Below are 21,964 nucleotides of genomic sequence, written 5' to 3' on the forward strand. Positions count from 1 at the left end.
CTTGCGTAGTACATCATTCAGGTAGTGACGTTGTGCTCATATCTCCAGCAGCTGCTGAATTGTCTACGGGCGGAAAAAGAAAATAAACCTTTAAAAACGATAATAGTAAAAGTAACTGGCACCAAGGGGCTCTAAATTCATATACAAATGTTGGAAAAGTTGCAGTTAAGAGTCTCTGAGGGCACAACCTGAAATCGCCGTGAGACGTTCCTTACAAGGCTGTCACTTGCTCTGGTTCTTTGTGTTGAGATGGTTTGTTTGTGTTGACGAGAACAGCTCCTGGGGTTTCCTGCAATGCATGGGGGAGTCAATTAGTTTGGTTTCGCTTAGGAAGGTCTCGGTTTGGAGGTAAAGGCGAGTTCGGCTGCAGAACGCGTAGCTTAACCACACGATATTAAGAGGGGGTTTAAAGAGGAGATGGGCAATTGTTTGAAATCTCCGACGTCGGATGATATCTCTTTGCTGCATGAATCCCAGTCGGACAGAGCTAGTTATGGTGACGGGACAGACCCGGACCAGGAGCCACCACCGCCATACCAGGTGAGTAATTGATTATAACAATTTAAAGATATTTAAAATTGTATAGCCGACAGCCCCGTGACAATTACTGGATTATCTTAACTGGCGTTGTGTAACAAAAATGAATCGGGGAAAATCGGCTCGTTGACGTAGGCTACACAACTAGCTCACTGGAGCAATGAAGTAGACGGCAATCAGTTTTCCATGGGATTCCAAGGGATTATTTTTGGCTGCATTCCCACTTTGTTCAGGGCAGCAAACATGTATTTATTTATGTATACCGTCCCTTTGTAAGTGGTGTTTATCTTCAAATGGAGGAGAATTACGTCGAAACGAACACAAGTTAAGGTTCTGACGCTTGTGGACGATTTTTTGAAATTCGGGTTTCTGACCATATGTCACATGTAAAGAATGGCTTTCAGCTGCTATTGTTAAGTAGCTAGCCTTAGACATTTTTCGGGGAAATAGGCCTTAACGGAGGTTTCGAATTCACGATTATAGCCTAGGCTACTTTGTTTCAAAGCCGCTTAACCAGTCCCACGTCTAAGTTCCAAGTCTGAAGCAGGAATTTTTAAGTAGGACAATGGGTATCGGCTGCTCTTTGTCATTGTTTTAATGTTTTTTTCTTTTCATGAAGAGGATGCACAGCGCTATTCGCTGAATTAAAGTATTCAGCTCGGCTATACCGTGACTAGTTGCCTATATTGTAGGCATGATTTATGATCATCACGATCTGATACAAGCTACTAAAATTACTGGCCTACAGTTAGTTGTTGTATGTCTACTGAAAGTATCGTCCAAGTTCAAGGCACTGAAACTCAGTAACTTAAGTGTTCAGACCAGAGTTTGGAGAGATTGTGACAGCGGATATGGGCCTAAATGAGTATAAGCGATAGACTACTGATTAAATGAGAAGATACCACCGTCATTGCCTTCTGAGAACACAGCCACACGTAAATCACTCGTGGGAATAAAATAATTTTATTGTCTTGGCTTTCAACTGGTTGCGACAAAAGTTCACCTAAACTTTGACCCCTATTTGAAAGATGAGAATTCGCCGGTGATGATGATTTTTTTTTTTTGTAGATCTCCTTATTTATCTTGTGTAGTAACAGATCCTGCTGTAGGATGCAACTATAATATTATTAGACCTCTTTCAGTTGAGAGAGCTGAGTCCTGATTGGAACTATTTGTCATAATTAACTCTAAGGATGCAATTGTTTATTATTACATCTTATGTGGAAATGAGCTTCCAGTTCTGCTAAAATTGTTGTCATTGTCTCTGTCCGTGTCTTCAAGTTTCTCAGTATGGTTTGAAATGGCTGTATGAGTTACAGGTCTTTTATTTAAGGGGAATGTTCATTGATGCATTTTCTGTAACTTTCTTTAGGATGCAAATAATGTTTTACAGGCCCTGTAACTAGTTTAAATAAAGAATAAATAAAAAAATTAAAACTTATAGTAATTCATTTCTTGAAAAAGTGAAACAAATAACTGACACAAAATTGGTTTCTCCCACCCATAATCAGAATTAGAGCTTCAGTGGTTATTTTGCAGACATTTAAAAGTGAGTATAGTATCTATAGTCAATATAGTAAAATGCATATTTTAAGGAAACATTTAAAAAATAAATCTGGGACCTGGTTTGAAAGGCCTGCTCATTAAAAATTCCCAATGTAATACTTTGTGAATTGTTAATTAACAAAGCATCATATGAATTTTCCCTTGGTTCTTTGCAAGCCTCTTTAGGAGCATTTTAGAATGTACTTCCTTTTTAGTTCTCATTGCTTTTGTTGCTGTTCACTTAATGTTGGGAATTTCCCAGTCAGTGTGTATGCTTGTTGAAGGGGAGGGTCTTAAAGCACTCTGTCATTGGTGGTTAGGTCACTATTGGAGTCTTGCCACAATTCCTGAGCTGAAAGAAAAAAATAAGGGTAATTGCAATAGAGATAATAGTGTGTATGTTGGCCCTGTCTAATGTCTTTCCTTTCACCTGGCCTCAGGCTCTTTCTATCCGGTTAACAGGCTTTTCCTGGAGAAATGCTGTCATCAATTCCTCAGGAAGCCCTCGCTCTGAGCTGAGTGTAGTTTCGTCTCTTGAGCACTTTTATTTTCTAGTCCAGTTTAGTCTAGTCTAGTCTGGGTTCTCTGAGCCTTGTTTGGTAGATGACATTAACCACTCTGATTTGCTTTAGCATTTAAGTTTCTCATGGTATCCACATTTACCAGTGTTATTCATTCACATCATCCTAGCCTTAGGTAAGGGGGTGTTTCCTTTTGTGTTTTCTGACATAAAAACATACTTTTCTCACTGAGAGGCAGCAGTATGAATTGGAATTGTGAAACTGTGCTGTGAGTTCCCTTTCCTTGCCTGTGGTATGATTTGTAAGCTGACTGTTGTAGGGTGTTTTGTAGAGTCCCCCTGTACCCCCTCCCCGTCTAAACTTACATCATCCAGCAAAACAAGCCATGCCCATGAGAGCTGCCTTCTGAAACCTCCAGCAGTGGGGATAATACATTCAGTGCCACATGCTCAAGTGCTCGTACACACAGACGCAGATGCACGCACACACACGCACACGCGTGCACAATCGGCAGCAGCAGTTGGATTATGCTTGTGGTGTGCACTGCATCAGCATGACGGCCGAGGGAGGGATTAGACCCAGTGTGAGTAACGTGGGGCTGGGCAGATAGGGAGCACGCCTGGACTGTGACCAGCGCAGAGCAGCCCACCAGCAGCTGATCCTGGACTGTGATCAGCGCAGAGCAGCCCACCAGCAGCTGATCCTGGACTGTGATCAGCGCAGAGCAGCCCACCAGCAGCTGATCCTGGACTGTGATCAGCGCAGAGCAGCCCACCAGCAGCTGATCCTGGACTGTGATCAGTGCCAAGCAGCCCACACCAGCAGCTGATCCTGGACTGTGATCAGTGCAGAGCAGACCACCAGTAGCTGATCCTGGATTGTGATCAGCGCAGAGCAGCCCATCAGCAGCTGATTCTGGACTGTGATCAGCACAGAGTAGCCCACCAGCTACTGATCCTGGACTGTGATCAGCACAGAACAGCCCACCAGCAGATGCAGGGATCAGCAGCATGCCGCTGCTGAGGAAATAGGCAGTGGGGTGGTGGAATTGGTTGGAATAACAATGCACATGGTTCATAAGTGAAGAATGACGACTGCATAGTCGGGGTAGACGCTAGGTGCTAAGAAAAGGAATATCCCAGCATTCCCATAATGAGTATAGGTAGCATTTGTCATAATATTGTTTACTTGTCTTATTGATATTCTGCTTACTGTAGGTGTCATTAGAGAAGGTGATTTGATTCTGACATCAAATTTGAAATAAACACAATTTTTGAGTTGGGTCTCGTGCTGAGTAAAGAAATATGTCATACTCGTAAGTGCTAATGCCGCATGTATTGAGATGCCTAATCTGAACTTATCACAATATTCCCAATATCCTTAAAGCCATATTGTACATTAAGTGGCAGTGCTCTGTCATTCCTTTGCATTAGTTTAGCAGACTCTCTTATCCAGAGCGACTTACGGAGAGAACAAACATAGGTGCATTCACCTGAGTCACACAGAATCAATGTGTGTCACCTGCCCTTGCCGGTTTCTGCAAAACAGGAACGGTTACTGACGTGGCATTACTTGGCAGACCGTTCTTCGTACGAGTTCTTCTGGTCACGCGGCGCGACATTAACGTGTGCCCGAGAGAGACGACGCGCTGAAGGACCGCGCGGCGGCGGGCTCTGAGGATGAAGAGCGTAATCCGTTTGATGACTCGCCGCGCGGCGTCGGGCTCAACCGAGTCGGCCACGGGCTCCCCCTGCGGTGCGGGGCTCTGTGTGTGGGCGCAGCGGTGGGGTAAAAGCAAGTTCAAAATGGCAGAATCAGAGTGTTAATAAAAAAAGGGGAAGTTTCGCGCCCTGAAAAACCACGCATTCGTGGAATGTACTGGAAAGTGCAGAGTGTGCTCTTTTTTTGCGGCGTTTCCTCATCCTTCATAGTTACTGCACACATACTTGCAAAACAAAACCAAATGACTGAACGGAGAATCTGTTGTCGAATTTGCTTGTGTTGGTTGCGGATTGGCGCCTGCTTTCAGAAGGGGCGATATGCAGTCAAGATGCACATTTAGCAGTCGTGTGCATTCACATCAGCAGGTCTTTCTTCTCACAGGGAATAGTGTGAGAATAGAATAGTGCTTCGGATTGTCCAGATTGACCTTTCAAGTAGTGCCATCTGTCCCGTGCAGGTAAAGAGCCGGGAGTATTAAACCGATTGATCAGCAACACTAAAAATGCCTCTGTAATCTTTTCCCCATCCTCCCTCTGGATCATGCCATTTTCTGCTGACCGTAGGCAAACTGCGGGGGGCGTTTTTCCTCTCTCTCTTTCTGGGCAGTCCTGAGCGCGTGGAGCGCAGGAAGGGGTCACCGTGTAAGAGCGGAGGGCGGCTCGGGCCGCCGAGTCCTCGCTTCCAGACCCGGCAGCTGCGGCGCGTCGAGTGCCGGCCGGACAGCTGCGCCTCCCGTCGGATTTTTTTCCGATTCTCAAGAAGCCCGTTTGAGAAGGAGGGAGAGGCAGAGCGCGGGGAGGAAAGGCACGCTTCGCGGCCCAAATTATTTTCAGCCCTTAAACATTCCAGAAGGGCTTGCCAGGAATGCTCCGGTCTCCTCTGTTCTTCTGGAATCTTAAGAGCTGCTGTGCATCGGACACGTTCTTTTGAGCCGCTTCAGAAGCGTCTTCACATTTTACTACCTTCTGGCTTTGTGTTGACTTTATTTTTTTGTTGTTGTGAAAACTAGCACAAATTCTTTGAAAGGACAGCCTGCTAGTTCAAAAATTATAGAGTGAGATGCTGTTCCCCTACTCTTGGAGAAAGTGCCAGGTTATTTTGGGAAAGAGGGGGCGGTTTGTAAATTGGACTGCTGATTGCACCATGCATATTTGTGCAGGGAGACCTACCCTGCTGTGTAGACCTTGTGATTATAAGCTCCGTGCCAGCGCGCATGAGTCGGCCCTTTCTGGGCTCTGGCTGACACGCTGTCTGCGGTCGGAGCTGCTCAGCATCGCCCCCTTCAGCTGCGGCTGTGGAACTGCAGCAGGAGACGGGCACTCTGGAAGAAGCATGGCAGGGTGGGTTATCATCAAAAGGGCTGTCTGACATGTTTACCCTCCTGGTGCCAGTGCTCGTGTTCTGATCCCTGTGATTGGTTGGTTGCATCTCACCATCTCGGCCTGCACTTCCTGTTTTTCCACATGCCAGTCATATGCTGGGCAAATCAGTTATAGCCCTGATAGTAGTTACTGGGCAAACTCTGTTGTATAGAGTAAATGGGATACTCGTGCACATGTACAAGCAGATAAGATTTCATATCAATGCTCACTTCTCCACACGTTCCCCCCTATAAAGAGGAATGTGTTGTATTAGCACTGTAGTCAGTGGTGAATAGAGGAGTGTGTGTTAGACAGTGGGAGGTAGACGGAGGGGGGGCGTCGCTGTTATTGCTTTGCAGGCTGTTTGTGTGCGGGAGGAAGGGTGCTGGACCTGACGCGCGGTTTGGAAAGCAGCTGGTCGGAGTGCTGACTCATGTCCCAGTGGCTGGGTGGGAGAGATAAGCCCGCGTGCCGGAGTGACCGTGCTGCGAGAAGGACGACGCGATTGGCTGGAAGTTAGGGCCGCCATTATCGCGCGGCGTGGCTCGACGAAACCCGCCGGCCGTTTTTGTCCCGTCCGTCCCGGGCCGGGGTTATTTCGTGTGTCGTGCTTTGTCTCGACGCCGAGCCCATTGTGCAGCTGTCAGAGTGTTTGATGGCGCGGCTCGGAGGCATAAAGGCTGGGCAGGCATGAAAGGCACGTCTCTTCCTGGCAGCGCGGAGCGGGCAGCGCCGCCGTGGACTGCAACCAAACGGCATTCCTGTCCTCGGATTTCTCACAGGCCTGCAGGGGGGGGGGGCTGTTAGGCTAGGTGAAGAACACAGCCGTGTATCAGACGCACTGCCGGGGAGGGGGGGGGCGGTCGGTGAGTGGTTGGGGAGGCGCGTGAGGAGAGCCCCCCCCACCCCCCCGTGAGCCCTCCCGGAGAGAGGGAAACGTGTTAGGAGACTCTGAGGGGGGCCACTGGCTGTGTGCCCGGGTTATTAACATGCGCTTACCACAGACCCTCGCATGCCACCGGCTGCCATCCGGCTCGGAGTCGGCTAGCCGTGTAAACAAACGCAGCTGCTTAGTTCCGGCCTGGAACCGATTCGGCGGTCACACCCCCGATCCGTCCCAGGGGTCTTTTAATAACGCGGTGACCCTCCTGCCCGGCTTGGGCGATGACAGACGAGCAGCTGTTGACCGAAAGGTCATAGGTCAGCGCTACTCGTGCCCTCAGTTTAATACAGGAGAGTGCGAGAACTCTTTTTTTTCCCGGTGACGGCTTCCCGATTGCCCGCCAGGCCTGTTTGTCTCGGCGCAGTCCCTCAGGGCCTGATGCCGGCCTTACCTGACAGGCGTTTCCATGGCAGCGCCCTGAGATGGATACCGGCTCTGGCGATGTGTTCATTTTAAAGGCGCCGGTCTTTGCCCGTTAGTTTAGGCCGCTTCCTTCCTTCCTCTACGTACACACTCTTTTCGGTCGTGAACGTCCAGAGAAACGGGCCCGCAGTAAATTTCGTAACGGGTGCTGGATTTGAACAGAGGAGGCCGTGTCCCTGAAAAGCGAAGCTGCGTTCGGCCGTGCGCCTCGGCCCTCCCCGGAGAGAGCGCTCGCTACGCGCGGCGTCACACAGAGACCACTACTCACCTCTGCCCGGGAAGAGCTGGCGTCGCTGCGCCATGAGCCGCGAGCAGGGCCCAGCTTCCCCAGGACTGGATGATGTCATCCCAGGGGAAACGGAGGCGTCTTGTGGAATTCGGTGAAAGTGAACGTTTGGTCCTTCTTTGCTTTCATTTTTTTGCCGCAGCTGTATCCACTGTGAACGCTCACACGCGTCCTCTCGCTTGTCGCCTTGTTTTTATGCCGTTTCCCCGTTTTCTCCTGGTGCTCGGCCGCCGCTGTCGGCTCGCTGGCGGGCGACCTCTCCTCCAGAGCACGTGACGTGAGCTGCTGGTTTGGCCCGCCGAGACGCTGCGCGGAGTCGGAGGAAAACGCTTCGCATGTCACCGTCGCCGCGGTCCCCCTGGGCTTCCCGAAACCCTCCAATCCCAGAGCGAGGCCAGAGCGTCGCCCTGCTGGGGCTGCCAGCCGCAGTCGGCACAGCCGCCGTTCAGGTTTAATACCAGACCGCGGGACACAGCCAGGCGCTAGAACAGTACCTTAACCGGACGAGCCACCCAGCAGCACCAGTCATGGCTTCTGAACAGATGTGCCAGCTGTTTTGAAAAGTTTACTTATCACAGCAGATTTGTGCTGATTACAGGGAACTGAAAGGTCCCGATTCACAGTTCTGCTGGTGAGATTTGGGGATTCGCCCTGAAGAGGTCTCCTGTTTCTGGCACGGGGGGAGATGAAGCCGTCCTGGCAACAATAGCCTGTTTAAATAAGCCTCGGTTTCAGCTTCACTCTCAGTCTCTAAATGCTGTTTTGCCTTTTGACAGTTGCCAGGTATTGAGCTCATGTTCCTGTGGAGTTCACACCATAAGCTTCGCATTTACCTCTGTTTACTGCTAAATATAAAAGGGCTCTTTTGACTGGCACAGTGTTTTCAGTTCACTAACAGTTTTGGTCTGAATTTTTGCTCACTGGTTTTTTTGTTTTAGTGCCATGTTTCTCTGGTAGATAAACACTACTGGTACAGAGTGTCATATCTGTTTGTTTAGGTATGTTCTTGGTTTGTGGTTGTGTGCACTTCCTTGTTTGTGTAACCTTCTCTCTCACTATTTGTGCCTTGCCCCTGCACAAAATGGTTCCAGAGCAGGGCAGGGGAGGCACCTGCTTGCTGTAGCTGGGTGGGAATGCTTTACTTGTGTCAGAAATGTTCAAAAATGAGGACATTTGTGAGCATTCACAGTGGATACAGCTGTGGTAAAAAATAAACTATTTGGTTGAGACTCAAATGCAAATATGAAGTGACATGATTCGTTACTGCATTTTATGCTGTTGAAACAAATATATTGTCAGTGTTTTCATACTTATCCTTTGGTTTTAAAAAATCTAATTTCCAGTGATAATTGTTTGGGGAGTTTCAATACCCTTGGCTGATTTGCAAAATAGCACCACAAAATGCATGCTAAGCATTTTTTCAGCAGCCAACATTTTGTCCTTTGAAAAGCATACCTGCTGAATATGGGTTTTTTTTCTCATCCATTTGAAGCACAACATGCTCTGGTTTCTGTGGCTTTTTTCTGCTTTGTAGCGTTAAATGTCTGTCGGAGGGGAGTGCATCTGGTATGTTAAAATATGGAGGTCGACCGGTGGTTAGATGCTCAGTGAAATGTAATCAGTTCACCCCACAACAAAGAAATTATGCGTATGTGTGTCTCTCTGTGTCTGTGTATGTTTTTGTGTATGTGTGTGTGAGAGAGAGAGAGACAGAGGGGTTTCTTTATTGTGGGGTGGCTATTTACTAAATTACACTGAGCATCTTACTACCTATTTTCGTAATAATGACAGTGGTAATAAAGATGACATTTGAAGGAGAGTGATTGAATTGGTGGTCAAAAAGGAAGTAAAGAAAGGGTAGTGCCTCACACACAGACAGGGCAGTGCCTCACACGCAGACAGGGTAGTGCCTCACACACAGAACGGGCATGCCTTCAACACACAGCACAGGGCAGTGCCTCACACACAGACAGGGTAGTGCCTCACACACAGACAGGGTAGTGCCTCACACACAGACAGGGTAGTGCCTCACACACAGACAGGGCAGTGCCTCACACACAGACAGGGCAGTGCCTCACACACAGACAGGGCAGTGCCTCACACACAGACAGGGTAGTGCCTCACACACAGGCAGGGTAGTGCCTCACACACAGGCAGGGCAGTGCCTCACACACAGACAGGGCAGTGCCTCACACACAGACAGGGTAGTGCCTCACACGCAGACAGGGTAGTGCCTCACACGCAGACAGGGCAGTGCCTCACACACAGACAGGGCAGTGCCTCACACACAGACAGGGTAGTGCTTGTGACACAGGCAGGGTAGTGCCTCACACGCAGACAGGGCAGTGCCTCACACGCAGACAGGGCAGTGCCTCACACACAGACAGGGCAGTGCCTCACACACAGACAGGGTAGTGCTTGTGACACAGGCAGGGTAGGTTACCGGCTAATGGAGTTCACTGCGGCTGGTCTGCCATAAAGGAACAGCAGAGTGGAGCCCGGAGTAGCAGGCAGCTTGGATGTCGGAGCACAAGCTTGAGTTACCTCACTGGCTGCTTGCGGCTAGCTTTGCCAAGCCAGGAATGCACAGTCATTCTTCAAGTGGCCTTTTTGCTTGATGGCCGGCGGGAACGCGTAAGATGTTGACAGTTGTGGATGTATTTGGGCATACGTCATCCCTCCATTTCCAAATACCAGGAAAAAAGCTTTTCTTTACCACGCCCTTTCCAAATAAGAAATGATAAATGAGAATGTTTTCTCTGTTGATCTGTATTTAACAAGTTCACATTGTGATATTATTTGGCACACACTATCCCAGCTGTGACTTTTAAAATAATGTGCAAATCCTTTTTTCCGGTTCCCTTCGGAATACTGTATCCCTTGTGTAAATGAGGGCATCTCTGTTAATGTGTTTGCCTGTAGTGTGAGAATGGTCAAGTCTTAGAGTCAGAGCAGCCCTCAGGCACTCTGTGGTGGAGGCTGTGCTGTAGCCCTGCAGTGGAGGCTGTGCTGTAGCCCTGCAGTGGAGGCTGTGCTGTAGTAGCCCTGCGGTGGAGGCTGTGCTGTAGCCCTGCGGTGGAGGCTGTGCTGTAGCCCTGCGGTGGAGGCTGTGCTGTAGCCCTGCGGTGGAGGCTGTGCTGTAGCCCCGTGGTGGAGGCTGTGCTGTAGCCCTGTGGTGGAGGCTGTGCTGTAGCCCTGTGGTGGCTCTGTGGCTCTGGCTCTGTGCCAGAGGCTTTCAGGAGGAGCAGGAGGGCAGACAGACGGCCAGCTGATCCTGCCATTGACTGTGTCTGAGGAGTCTGCAGGGGCGGGATCTCTCTCTCTCTCTCTCTCTGTCACTGTCTCTCTCTCTAACTTTGTCTCCCTCTCTATCACTCTCTCTTTCTCTCTCTCTCTTTGTCTCTGTCTTTCTCTCCCTTTGTCTCTCAATGTCTCTGTCATCACTGTCACTCTCTCTCTCTGTCTGTCACTGTCACTCTCTCTCTCTCTGTCTGTCACTGTCACTCTCTCTCTCTGCCTGTCTCTGTCACTCTCTCTCTCCCTCCCTCCCTTCCTTTCTCTCTCTCCCTCCCTCTCCCTCCCTCTCTCTGGCGGTGTGTTTAGTCTGCTGTGAGCCTGAGGCCTGGCTGCTCACGCTGTTCTTTCAGTCTCCCCAGGGCACACGGTCTGCAGTACAGACCGTATTCAACATAAATCCCATCAGTGAGCAGGTCTGGGGTTTGTAAATGCCACAGGAGTGCTCTGCGGGCACGGTGTGCTCTAATGCAACAACGCGTTTCAGAGGCTCAACATGCAAATGAGTTTGCTCAGTGTGATGTGTGGTTTTGGTACTGTGAAGTGTCATGATTACAGTGGCTGGGTGACCCCCTAGCTTTGTTCTGTGCGTCTCCAAAGTCAAAGAATCAGCAGGATTAAGTGATTTTAGGAGCGGTGGGTCTGGAATGACTTGTGGGAAACGGGAGAGGAGACGAGGGCGGTGTCGGGGAGCTATCGCTTTCCTTTCCTCTGTCGCCTGGCAGTGTTCCTGCAGCCGGACAGGATCATCGTACCTGGCTAAACCCCCAGGACACACGCAGCTATTGCCGGGCCTCCCTGTAGCTACAACCGGGCCACCCTGTAGCCGGGCCTCCCTGTAGCTGGGCCTCCCTGTAGCCGGGCCTCCCTGTAGCTACAACCGGGCCTCCCTGTAGCTGGGCCTCCCTGCTGAGCTGAGCCTCAGTTGCACAGAGCAGCTCGGGCAGGCAGCTACGCAGAGAGGCCCGGGCAGGCAGCTGCTCAGAGAGGCCCAGGCAGGCAGCTGCGCAGAGAGGCCCGGACAGGCAGCTACGCAGAGAGGCCCGGGCAGGCAGCTGCTCAGAGAGGCCCAGGCAGGCAGCTGCGCGGAGAGGCCTGGGCACTAAGCCTCTACCGTGTCGCGCCTGACGTCAGCCTCTGAAGGCAAGCCGGGCCCTGACCCATATCCGCTGGAGCTCGTTAGAGCTGCGCTGCGCAGGGAGCCGCTGTAGCGCATTCAGAGCGCAGGGTTTCACAGCGCAGGGTTTCACAGCACTGCTTGACAGCCTGCGTCTCCCCGGCCCTTTAAGAACATGGAAACCAGAAAGGGTTACTTCTGTTTCCCGCCACTTCCCGTGCGGAGATGTGGCGGTCCTTTTGTTCCTTTTGTTGGGTTTCACAGCCGCCCTGCTGACCCGAGACCAGTTTGCAGCTGAGTCCTGAAAACAGCTGCATCACGGAGGCGAGGTATATTCTGGCATTAATGTCAGTGTTGGGTGTCTGAGCTCATGGAGGTGACTGCAGCTCCACTGGGCCGCTGTTATCTCTAAACCCTGTGCAGTCAGAGCTTCAAAACACCCTTAAACACAGGCCGCCTTATTATCGCTGTGCCTGAGCAGGGTTAGGGTATGGTGTTGATGTATGTTTATACAGGGGAGGAGTCTTAATGTCGCTTCACAATAAGCTGACTGCAGTGAGGTTATGCCACTTATGTCACTGAACTTGTTTTGACGTTCAGCGGTAGGTGGGTATGCCCCTTTGTGCATGAGAGAGAGAACCATTCGGCTAAACCTGCTTCGCAGAAACTGTGCCCAGTTTTGGAGTAAATCCATGTGATTTTGCAAAGGTCTTCAGTGTGCTGAGTTCTGTCTGAAAAGTGCTGACGCAGCAGTGGTTGTGCAAGCCAAAAGCTAGCCCAGGCTAATCTTTAGCCAGAGCTTAGCAGACTTTCTGAACTGCTATCAGGAGTAACAGCATTATTCACAGATACATGTTTCTTGAGTTGGAAGTGCGTGTTTGTGTGAGCATGTGTGCGTGCATGTTTGGCTAATGGGTTGCAAAGTTTAACACCTCAAAACAAATCAAACCAATGCTTGAAAAGTTTGTTTTTCCCCCCAGTGGTCAGTGAGCCAAAATGACAAATATAATTTTGAGTTTTAAAATCTTAAATTGACGGTAGCTTACCATATCTTCTCATTTGTGTATGTATATAAATTTACTAATGCTTTTAACGCACATCAAGGCCACTGTGGCAAGACAGCAGGTAGAGAACAGCCAGACACAACTGCTTCCCGATACTGCCCCAGTGAGGTCATCACAATCTGCTTCTTATTACACTGGGAATTATGGGAAATATTCTGAGCAGTCTGCTAAGTGCATAAAATGTGAATGTGCAGTGATAAGGAGGATTTTTATGAAGGGCTGAAAAAATGTAGGTAAGGAAATTTTAGAATACAGCAAAAAGTACGACATCCAGAACATTACAAGTGCTGCATGATGTCCATTTTACTTCCTTTTTTCAACACTTTTTTTTTTTGTAATCAACACTTTTCACAAATATGAGGAAACAAAACCACAGGGGATACTCAAAGGTAAATAAAATACACGCACAAATAAAAACAGAACGCTATGAAAAGACGTATAATCACAGTCCCCCCCAAGTCACAGGAAAGACACTAGTAATGTCCATTTTACTTTAATTCATATGTATACCGGACGCTGTTGAAAGGTTGGGCGTAATGAGAAACCAATTGGAGGAAATGCTTGTCTGAGGATCTCACATGCAAAATGTTTCGAATATTTCCCCCCTTGAATCACCCACTCTATATTAGTACTGAGTGTTCTCGCACAGTAAAGTCTCTAATCAGCAACTGTGCTGGGGGGTAGACGTTTATTTCAAAGGAGCCATTGTCTGTTGGGAAAGTTGACTATTTTCTCTATTTTGTACCCAATAACTTGATTTTTTTTTTTCAACAGAACTGTTATGTGTTGATGAAATCATGCCACCTAGTGGACATTGAGTTCAACAGCTTATCTGCAGCTGAACAAGTCTCAACATGTTTTTACTGTAGCGATTCAATTAAACTTCTGACCCAGTAAAAGTAAGACAGAAAGGGCAAGAGAACCATTGTTCTTTGTGTGTTAGGTGTTGCGTAGTTCAGGTGGCCTCTTGTTCTGAAGTAACCACAGGCGTTTCACAACGTGGGTCTTTTCGCTAATCCCGTAAGGCGGTGAGGAAACCGCTCTCGGCTGGTGCAACGAGCGCCAGAGCCGCGTTCTGAGCCGCGCTTCCTGTTTCTGTGCTCAGGAGCAGATCCAGGTGCCCGTGTACCACCCCACGCCCAGCCAGGCCCGGCTGGCCACGCAGCTGACGGAGGAGGAGCAGGTGCGCATCGCCCAGCGCATCGGCCTCATCCAGCACCTGCCCAAGGGCGTGTACGACGCCGGCAGGGACGGCTCCGAGAAGAAGATCCGAGAGTGAGCGCCGGCGGCTAGCTCCCCACGCACGCACGCACGCACGCACGTACACATACATACATCAACGCACACACGTACATATACATACAAACCCACACGCGCACACACACACACACACACACATACATATACATATACATACACATACATACAAACCCACACGCACACACACACACACACACATACATATACATATACATACACATACATGCAAACCCACACACACGCGCGCACGCACTACTACCATACTACACACATCACGCGTACACATACACATACAACCGCACGTACACATACATACATACAACCCACACCACGTACATATACATACATAAAAAAACACACACACACACGTCACATACATACATACAAACCCACACACACACGTACATATACATACATAAAAAAACACACACACACACGTACACATACATACATACAAACACACACACACACGTACATATACATACATACAAACACACACACACACATATACATACATACAAACAAACCCACACACACACATACATACATACAAACCCACACACACATATACATACATACAAACCCACACGCATGCACGCACACACACACACGTACATATACATACATACAAACACACACACACACACACACGTACATATACATACATACAAACACACACACGCACACGCATACATAACATGCATACAAACTCACACACGCATTTATGCAGACATAAAACCACACACACTCAAGCGCGTATGTGCACATGAAACCACACACAAACACACAGACATACACACACACGTACATATACATACATACAAACACGCACGCACACACACGCACACACACAGATATGTGAGCTGAGGCAGTAGGATGCATATACTGCTCACACATTGCTGTGCCTTCCAGTGCAGAGCACCAGCCCAGTACAGTCTGTGCCTGTGTGTGTGTGTCCCTCTCTCTTACTCTCCTCTGGGAGCATTGGGCTGTTTTGACCAATCAGATAATCAGATTTAAAAAATGAATCCCTGTAGAGGATTTGCAGGGTCTGTATGAAACCTCAATTAATTTTTTCTACCTGATTGTGTCCTTGCCTGAAGGCAAGTCTGTTGTCTTAAGCAGTGGTTCCCAAACCGCTCCTCAGATACCCCCAGCCTGAGCCAGGTATTTGATGAATTGCACCTCAAGCACACCTGATGCAGCCAATCAAGCCCTTGGTTTTGTTTAAGGTGTGTTTGCCTTGATTAGTCATATCAGGTGTGGTTGAGGTGAAACGCATCAAAATACCTGGATTCAGCTTCGGGTGCCCAGGGAACCACTGGTCTAACGATAGCCCTGCGGCCTCCTTTCTGTGGAATGCAGTGATGCTAGCGCCCCCCCGGTGGGCTAATATGTGTCTCCTCTGCCCCCCCCGTCTCCCCTGTGCAGGTGTGTGATCTGTATGATGGACTTTGTGTACGGGGACCCCATCCGGTTCCTGCCCTGCATGCACATCTACCACATGGACTGCATAGACGACTGGCTCATGCGCTCCTTCACCTGTCCGTCCTGCATGGAGCCCGTGGATGCTGCTCTGCTCTCTTCCTATGAGACCAACTGACCCCGCCCCTGCCGCCGCCGCCCCCACCCCCTGCCTGCTTCTGTGGGCCTCCTCCTTGCCGGCACCTCCAGACACGCAGAGCCCTCCCCACGCTGTCTCTGACGCCTCCTCCTCTGCGGCAGCGCTGGGGAGGGAGGGGCTCTGGCGCTGATGCGGGGGGGGGGGTCTCTGAGGTCCCCACCTCCCCCCTCGTGGACGGCGGGAGAAACGGGCCTCCCTTCTCCTGCGTGGGCCTTGCTGGCCAGGGAAGCCTGCAGGAGAGAGAGGCCCACGACCGGGCGCCGCACTTCACCAAAAAAACAGACCTCCTGATGCCCCATCGATTGTGGTGCCCGGCAACGACGCACGGAGGGAAGCCGCAAGCAGCCCGACGGACGGACCCCTGGGAATTGGATCAATCCGAAAGGGGAATGGCCTTGCGTGGAACTCTGGCTCCCGCTGACGGGAGTCTCTTGTCCTGGAAGAAGATGGATTCCACACCACCTGAGAGGAGGGAGTTGACTCTTTGTTTAAGGTCTGCTTGTTCTCGACAGAGGGAGGACCTCTGTTCCAATCAGTCTGTGAAAGGGCTCATTCGATTCCATTGAATTTCAGGCGGGGGGTGGGGGGGGGGGAAGCAGACATGCCTGTACTACCCATGCAAATGCACATTAAAAACACACACCTAGGAACTTGCACTTCAGTACGGGGCATAATGGAAAATATTTATGTCTGTATAACTGCATTTGAATTGCAAAATACATTTACCTGTATACCTTATAGCTTTGAAATATTTTTCTAACCACACAGATTGTCTAAACTCAAGATGCTTATCGCCATTCGGCTGAAGTGGTGGCTGAATCTGTGCCGCGTGAGTGTGTGGCTCCCAGTGCTGTGTGAACAGTACCCAGGACTCCTTTTCATGTCAAGTTCTTTTTTTTTTTTCTTTTTTCTTTCTTTAAAAAAAAAAAAAATGGAGTCAGAGGTCAGAGGTTTGCACTTTCTCATTGTTGACGAATGAACTGGTCACTGATGGTGTCCAGAAGCCCTTCCGCTCCACCGACACTGATCTCCGAGGGGCCGGACGTTCCCTGTTTGGACGTACGCTAGAGCCTCCATTACAGCCAGTCAGAGTTTTCAGTCTGTCCGTTCTGAATGAACCCTGCCCTCCTTTCGTTCCTATTGTTCACTGTTGTCACCTTCTCCTTTCCTCCTGGCTTTACAGTGCTTGTTGGGCCCTGTTCAACATACACTTTGCAGTGGGAAAGGGTCACTTTTTAAAGAAGAATGTCTGAGTCTATTCTGGCCTGAGCCTGATTGCGTCTGTCGCAGTCCTAAGCTCATCACACCTCATTGTGCTTCGTAACGTGTTGGTGGCCCTGGATTCAGTGGAAATTTGCTCTAGAGCTGATATTGGTAATTCCAGTAAAACATTGACACAATGAGGGTTCAGATATGAGTGTGCAAACCGCTGCCCTGACTTTCGCTATTTGTCTGCAATATTGCGAGTGTGTGTGTGTTTGCGTGTGCACTTTAAAAAAAAAAAAAAAAAAAATTAAAAAAAGAGAACTTGTAAATAGATATTTTTTTTTGTTTCCAGTGGTTACCTTTTTCTTTTAAATGCACTCAAATAACCTTAAAAATGATTGAAGGATTTCAAAAAAAATGATTGCATTTCGCTGTAGACATTAATTTTATGTAAGGTCTTCTATAAGGTTCTAGGAAATCTGAAACATGAAAATTAGTAATGACACATTCATGCTCCTCTTGAGGTTAGGACAAAATAATCCTGCTCTATTTTTCCAAGCAATTAGAGGGTGTATGTTCATTTTTTGCCCAAATACGTTTACCTGTTGTAGCGGTGTTGTGGTGGATTTCCCCTCTTCTTTATACCTAGGGTATAATGAAATGTAGTGGCCCATTAAATCTTGAGCGTTTAACAATACACAATATAAGAAAAATGTGACATCACTCTTTCATTGCATTAGCCTTTTTCTGAAACACTGCTTTTTGATTTCATTTTTCAAGGTATTGTTATGAGTGTGACAGCTTGGTAGCAGTTGTAGTTCCCGCCCATATGGGGAAAAAGAAAAACATTTGGGCGTAGTCCACCTTGTGAAGTGTGTTTGGTCTTTCTAAATGAATGTCATGGCATGCAAGTGTGTCGATTTCACAATGAAGCCAGTGGAAAGTATGCCTTGGTTTCAACCGTTTGGGAAACTTTCTTTTGATTCGCTGGAATTTTTTGAAACGATGGCTGTCGGTGTAGTTAATGACGCGGCAAGTTTAGAAAACAAAGAAAATACGCAATCTGTTTCCTTCCTTGTTCTATGTGATGGACTGTACTAAAACATGAGATTATTTCTACTTGCTTATATTAAAATGAACCTATGTGCCCTGTTATCTTAAAAATATTTATGAAAGCACAAACAAAGCATAAAAACATACTATATATTTTTTTTTCTTATTCACCTGATATTATTTAAAGTAGAGCCTTTTTACTTTGTCACGCTGGCATTTTCACACTCTAATTTGGTGTTTAGGAACTACACTTGCTTATAAGCAGTAATGAGTTGTGTCCATGTGTGTCGCACAGCCTCTCTCTTGCATCTCAGCAGGTTTGAGCTGCTGTTTCCCTCTAAGAGCTGGAAGGAAAATGGCTGAATCCAGTACCCCGAGTCTCCAGTCAGCCGTGGGGGAGCCCTGGGCCAGGTGTTGCTCCGTGATGTCGGAGCGTGGTGGTAGTGGCACTCGACGGTAGTATTGGAGAAGTACATTTTTGCATGCCGATTTGTTGTTTTCTTCTCTCCGTTTCAAAATGGCCGCCGTCTTTCGGTCGTGTGAGACTGGAGGGATTCGATTGGGTCCCAGGCTGGCTCAGGATTCTTTTCTAGCTGGTTGTGATCAGAGGACAGTGGGCAAGCATAGTCAGAGGGTAACCTGTTAGACATTGATACATAACAGACATTGGATTCTATGTGTGGAAAACTGAGAAAATGAAAGGTCTCGTTTTTTGAACGGACCCTCCGCAACTTACAGCAGCATTCAGTACAGGGTTGCAATGCAAAAATTAGAAGATGTGTGTAGGGTATGTTTGTATGTATGTATTTGTGTGTGATTCAAGTTCCAATGCCTGTTTAATATGGGCTGTACAAAACAAAACAAAATGCCCATACTTACTGGGTGTGTTCTTTGCAATTATTAGATGGTCTTGATCCATATGTATGTGTGACAGTGAGAAATATCTGTATGCTGTAAGTATGTATATACGTATGATATGTACTTCAGGCTTAGCATAAATAAATAGAAACTATGCTATGAAATCTGTTGTGTGTATTATCTTTTCGGATGGGCTCTGTTTCACAGCACACACAGTGGTATGAATGTGTATCACCACCTAGCGTGTGTGTATATATATATACATATACACACACAGACAGGTGACAAATTAAAGGAAGAACCTGAATAAATGAGTGGAGAAACATGATGAATGTAGATGTCATGATGCAATTAAGCAATGAACATCCTATCATGCCCTGTGGCATGTATGAAAATGCTGAGCAGGCCCAGTTGACCTCAATTTTGGATCAAGATGGCAAGAGGAAAAGATCTGCGACTTTGAAAGAGGGTTCATTATTGGGGCACAGGTGGCAGGAGATTCAGTCACAAAGACTGCTCAACTGACTAGTGTTTTAATAGGAATGGTGACTAAATTGACATCTCCATTTAGATCTATGGGAAAGACATTGGTAAATAGGGTTGGAAATTGTGGTCGAAAGGCGCACATTCGATGATCGTGATGCTTGTGCATTAGTGCGATATGTAAGGTAAAAGCAGAAGGGTAACTCAGGTGACTGAGAATGTCAATGCAGGATGTGGTCAGACTAGAACAGGGCGTCAACAACTACATAGAGAGGGATATTATGGTAGGGTTGCAGTGTCCCCATTACAAAGACAAATGCACATTTGAGTTCAGTGCAAAAACCATAGGCACTGGTCTACAGAGATGTGTAAAAAAGTGTTATGGTCAGATGAGTCTCATCCCTCACCATATTCTCGACAAGTGGACGAGAGCATGTGTGGTGTACACAAAGAGAATGGTACAGGTCTGAATGCTTGACCCCTACAGGGAGGGGGATCGGTGACTCTGGTGAGCTGTGGGGGATTTTCCTGACATGGTTTGGGACCACTTGTCCCCTTTGAGGGAAGGGTCACTGCAAGTCAATATAGGGTTATTCTGAGTCATCACCTTTATACTATGATGAAACTATCTAACTACAGCTATTTCTGTCCTGATGGAAGATGGTCTCTTCCAGGAATACAGTGCCCCCACCCTCAGGGCACCGAGGGGTCACCGAATGGTTTGATGAGTATGAAATGATGTGAATCATATGCTATGGCTTTTGCAATCACCAGATCTAAACCCAATTGAACACCTATGGGAGATTTTGGACCGACGTATTAGACAGCGCTCTCCACCACCATCTTAGAAACACTAAACGAGGGAGTATCTTTTAGAAGAATGATGTCTCATCCCTCCAGTGGAGTTCCAGAGGCTTGAAGATAAGACACTTTATGTTGGTTTTTCCTTTAATTTGTCACCTGTCTGTATATATACATAGACAAGGTGAATGCTTGTCTTTTTCATAAGGAATATAAAATCTGGTGATGTCATACAAGGATAATGATTTGTGACTACATGACCAGGCATTGTGCTGTGCATGATTTTAATAGAATAGTAAAGGAAGTGAACAAAATATGAATTTTTTGAGACTTAAAAAATTGCTGAATTGGATAACTAAAGGAGTAACTAGAAAGGGAAAATTATTGGTTGCCACTTTTTGAATGTATGAGATATAAAATGCCTGGTACCACCTTTTTGCACTACATATTGAAATTAAAACAATCAAAACTATCCCAAAACCATGACTGATGTAGTCTTTGGAAGGCATCAGTCTTTGTATGTTAATGTTCATGTCCTTGGTTAACTTCACATATTTCAATGATAATCATAGCACTACATATGTGTACTAACTATGCAAATAAAGCATGCAACGAAAAAGGTTACCATGTTGCAGCAGGCTTTGGTAAGATGTAATGGCTAACAGCTTTGGATTGTAATAGCCAATGACTGCCACAAGATGGTACAGTATTTCCAATGAACTTTGAATTTTATCCGTCACACCAGGTAGTATGCCATACTAGCCCAAATTCTGCTGCATCTTGTTTTATGTTGACATGGTAATTGGTAGTTCGTATATTGTTTACATTATTAGTCTCATGGTGCTCTACCTCTGAAAGTTGGCCTGTGCAAATATCTGCATTACTCTGTGCTGTTATATTACACTGGTTTCAGGTAACTCATGCTTGAGGTTGAATGAGGTCTGAGTAGATGCTGACAAATGCAGTTCTTGGAAACATTCATTTCTTATATTAAACTGTCTGCTTACACCTTCATTATGTACTTTTATGGCACATCCTTTGCAGCAGCATGAGTACAAAACTCTGTAGACATACACAACATTTTAAGATAGGGGCTTTTTCATCAGCATAGGTTAAATGCCCTTAAAACCATTTTCCTTTTTATCTGGAATGTAGTTACTGATGCTGTAACATGCTGCTTCTCTGATCCTGAGAATATTCAACAAAATGGCTTCCCACAACAGTGACAACAAAGTGGAGCGAGGAGAAGCCAGGCAGTATCTAGGAAACCAGACCTCAGACTGAGGGCACTACTCTGTCACTCAGTCCAACCAAAACACATCGCGACTGAAATTAGACACTCTAAACTCCAGCTTCTGTAGTTAATCAAGGTTGCTGTTAAACTTTTCTGGGCTCTACGAATCACTCCATTTCCCCCAACAAATTACCATGTAGCCATAATTAGTGTTCAGAGGTTAAAACATGGAAAAGGAGCTGAACTGCAGCACACTGCTGTGTGTGAGAGACTTACTTCATTCAGCTGGGCAGAGCAGAGTACACAGTCAAGTGTAAATGCTATCAGGCTCTCTAATCTTCCCCATCACATCACAAATTCTGTGCCGTTCAAATGCCAATCCATGGACCGCTTATCCATACGCAGCAAAATGTATCTGGGCATGTTTATGTACTAGTGTGAATCTGTGTGAATGCAAGGTAACTTCTGTGAGTGTGCAGGAACAATGGTTTCCCCAGATGCAGAAAGTACAGTCATCAGGATCACACAGAGCAGGTCTGTGGGAGGAATCCAGTGGGCCACGGCTATTTTACAGAGTCTATTGGCTAAATCTATGTATTGGCAAATCCTCCTGACTCAACCCTGTGGTCAGA

At 47.4% G+C, this 21,964-nt stretch overlaps 1 protein-coding gene across 2 annotated transcripts; it reads left to right on the forward strand.

The window, feature by feature from the left end:
- Nucleotides 1-18,978, forward strand: rnf11b (ring finger protein 11b). 2 transcript variants are annotated; one of them, XM_064333318.1, is made up of 3 exons: nt 1-540; nt 13,919-14,088; nt 15,505-18,978. In XM_064333318.1, the coding sequence occupies exons 1-3, from the start codon at nt 418-420 to the stop codon at nt 15,674-15,676; spliced, it is 465 nt and encodes a 154-aa protein (XP_064189388.1). In that variant the 5' UTR covers nt 1-417; the 3' UTR covers nt 15,677-18,978. The 2 variants fall into 2 exon arrangements, with proteins under 2 accessions (XP_064189388.1, XP_064189389.1); XM_064333319.1 differs by lacking the exon at nt 1-540 and adding an exon at nt 11,573-13,202.
- The last annotated feature ends 2,986 nt before the right edge of the window (nt 18,979-21,964 follow it).

The sequence above is a fragment of the Anguilla rostrata genome, chromosome 4, assembly GCF_018555375.3.
Source record: "Anguilla rostrata isolate EN2019 chromosome 4, ASM1855537v3, whole genome shotgun sequence".
Classification (NCBI taxonomy): domain Eukaryota; kingdom Metazoa; phylum Chordata; class Actinopteri; order Anguilliformes; family Anguillidae; genus Anguilla; species Anguilla rostrata.

Coding starts and splice junctions, on each gene's coding strand:
- rnf11b (XM_064333318.1), top strand. CDS start 418: ATGGGCAATTGTTTGAAATCTCCGACGTCGGATGATATCTCTTTGCTG. Junction 541..13,918: donor AGCCACCACCGCCATACCAG/GTGAGTAATTGA, acceptor TTCTGTGCTCAG/GAGCAGATCCAGGTGCCCGT. Junction 14,089..15,504: donor TCCGAGAAGAAGATCCGAGA/GTGAGCGCCGGC, acceptor TCCCCTGTGCAG/GTGTGTGATCTGTATGATGG.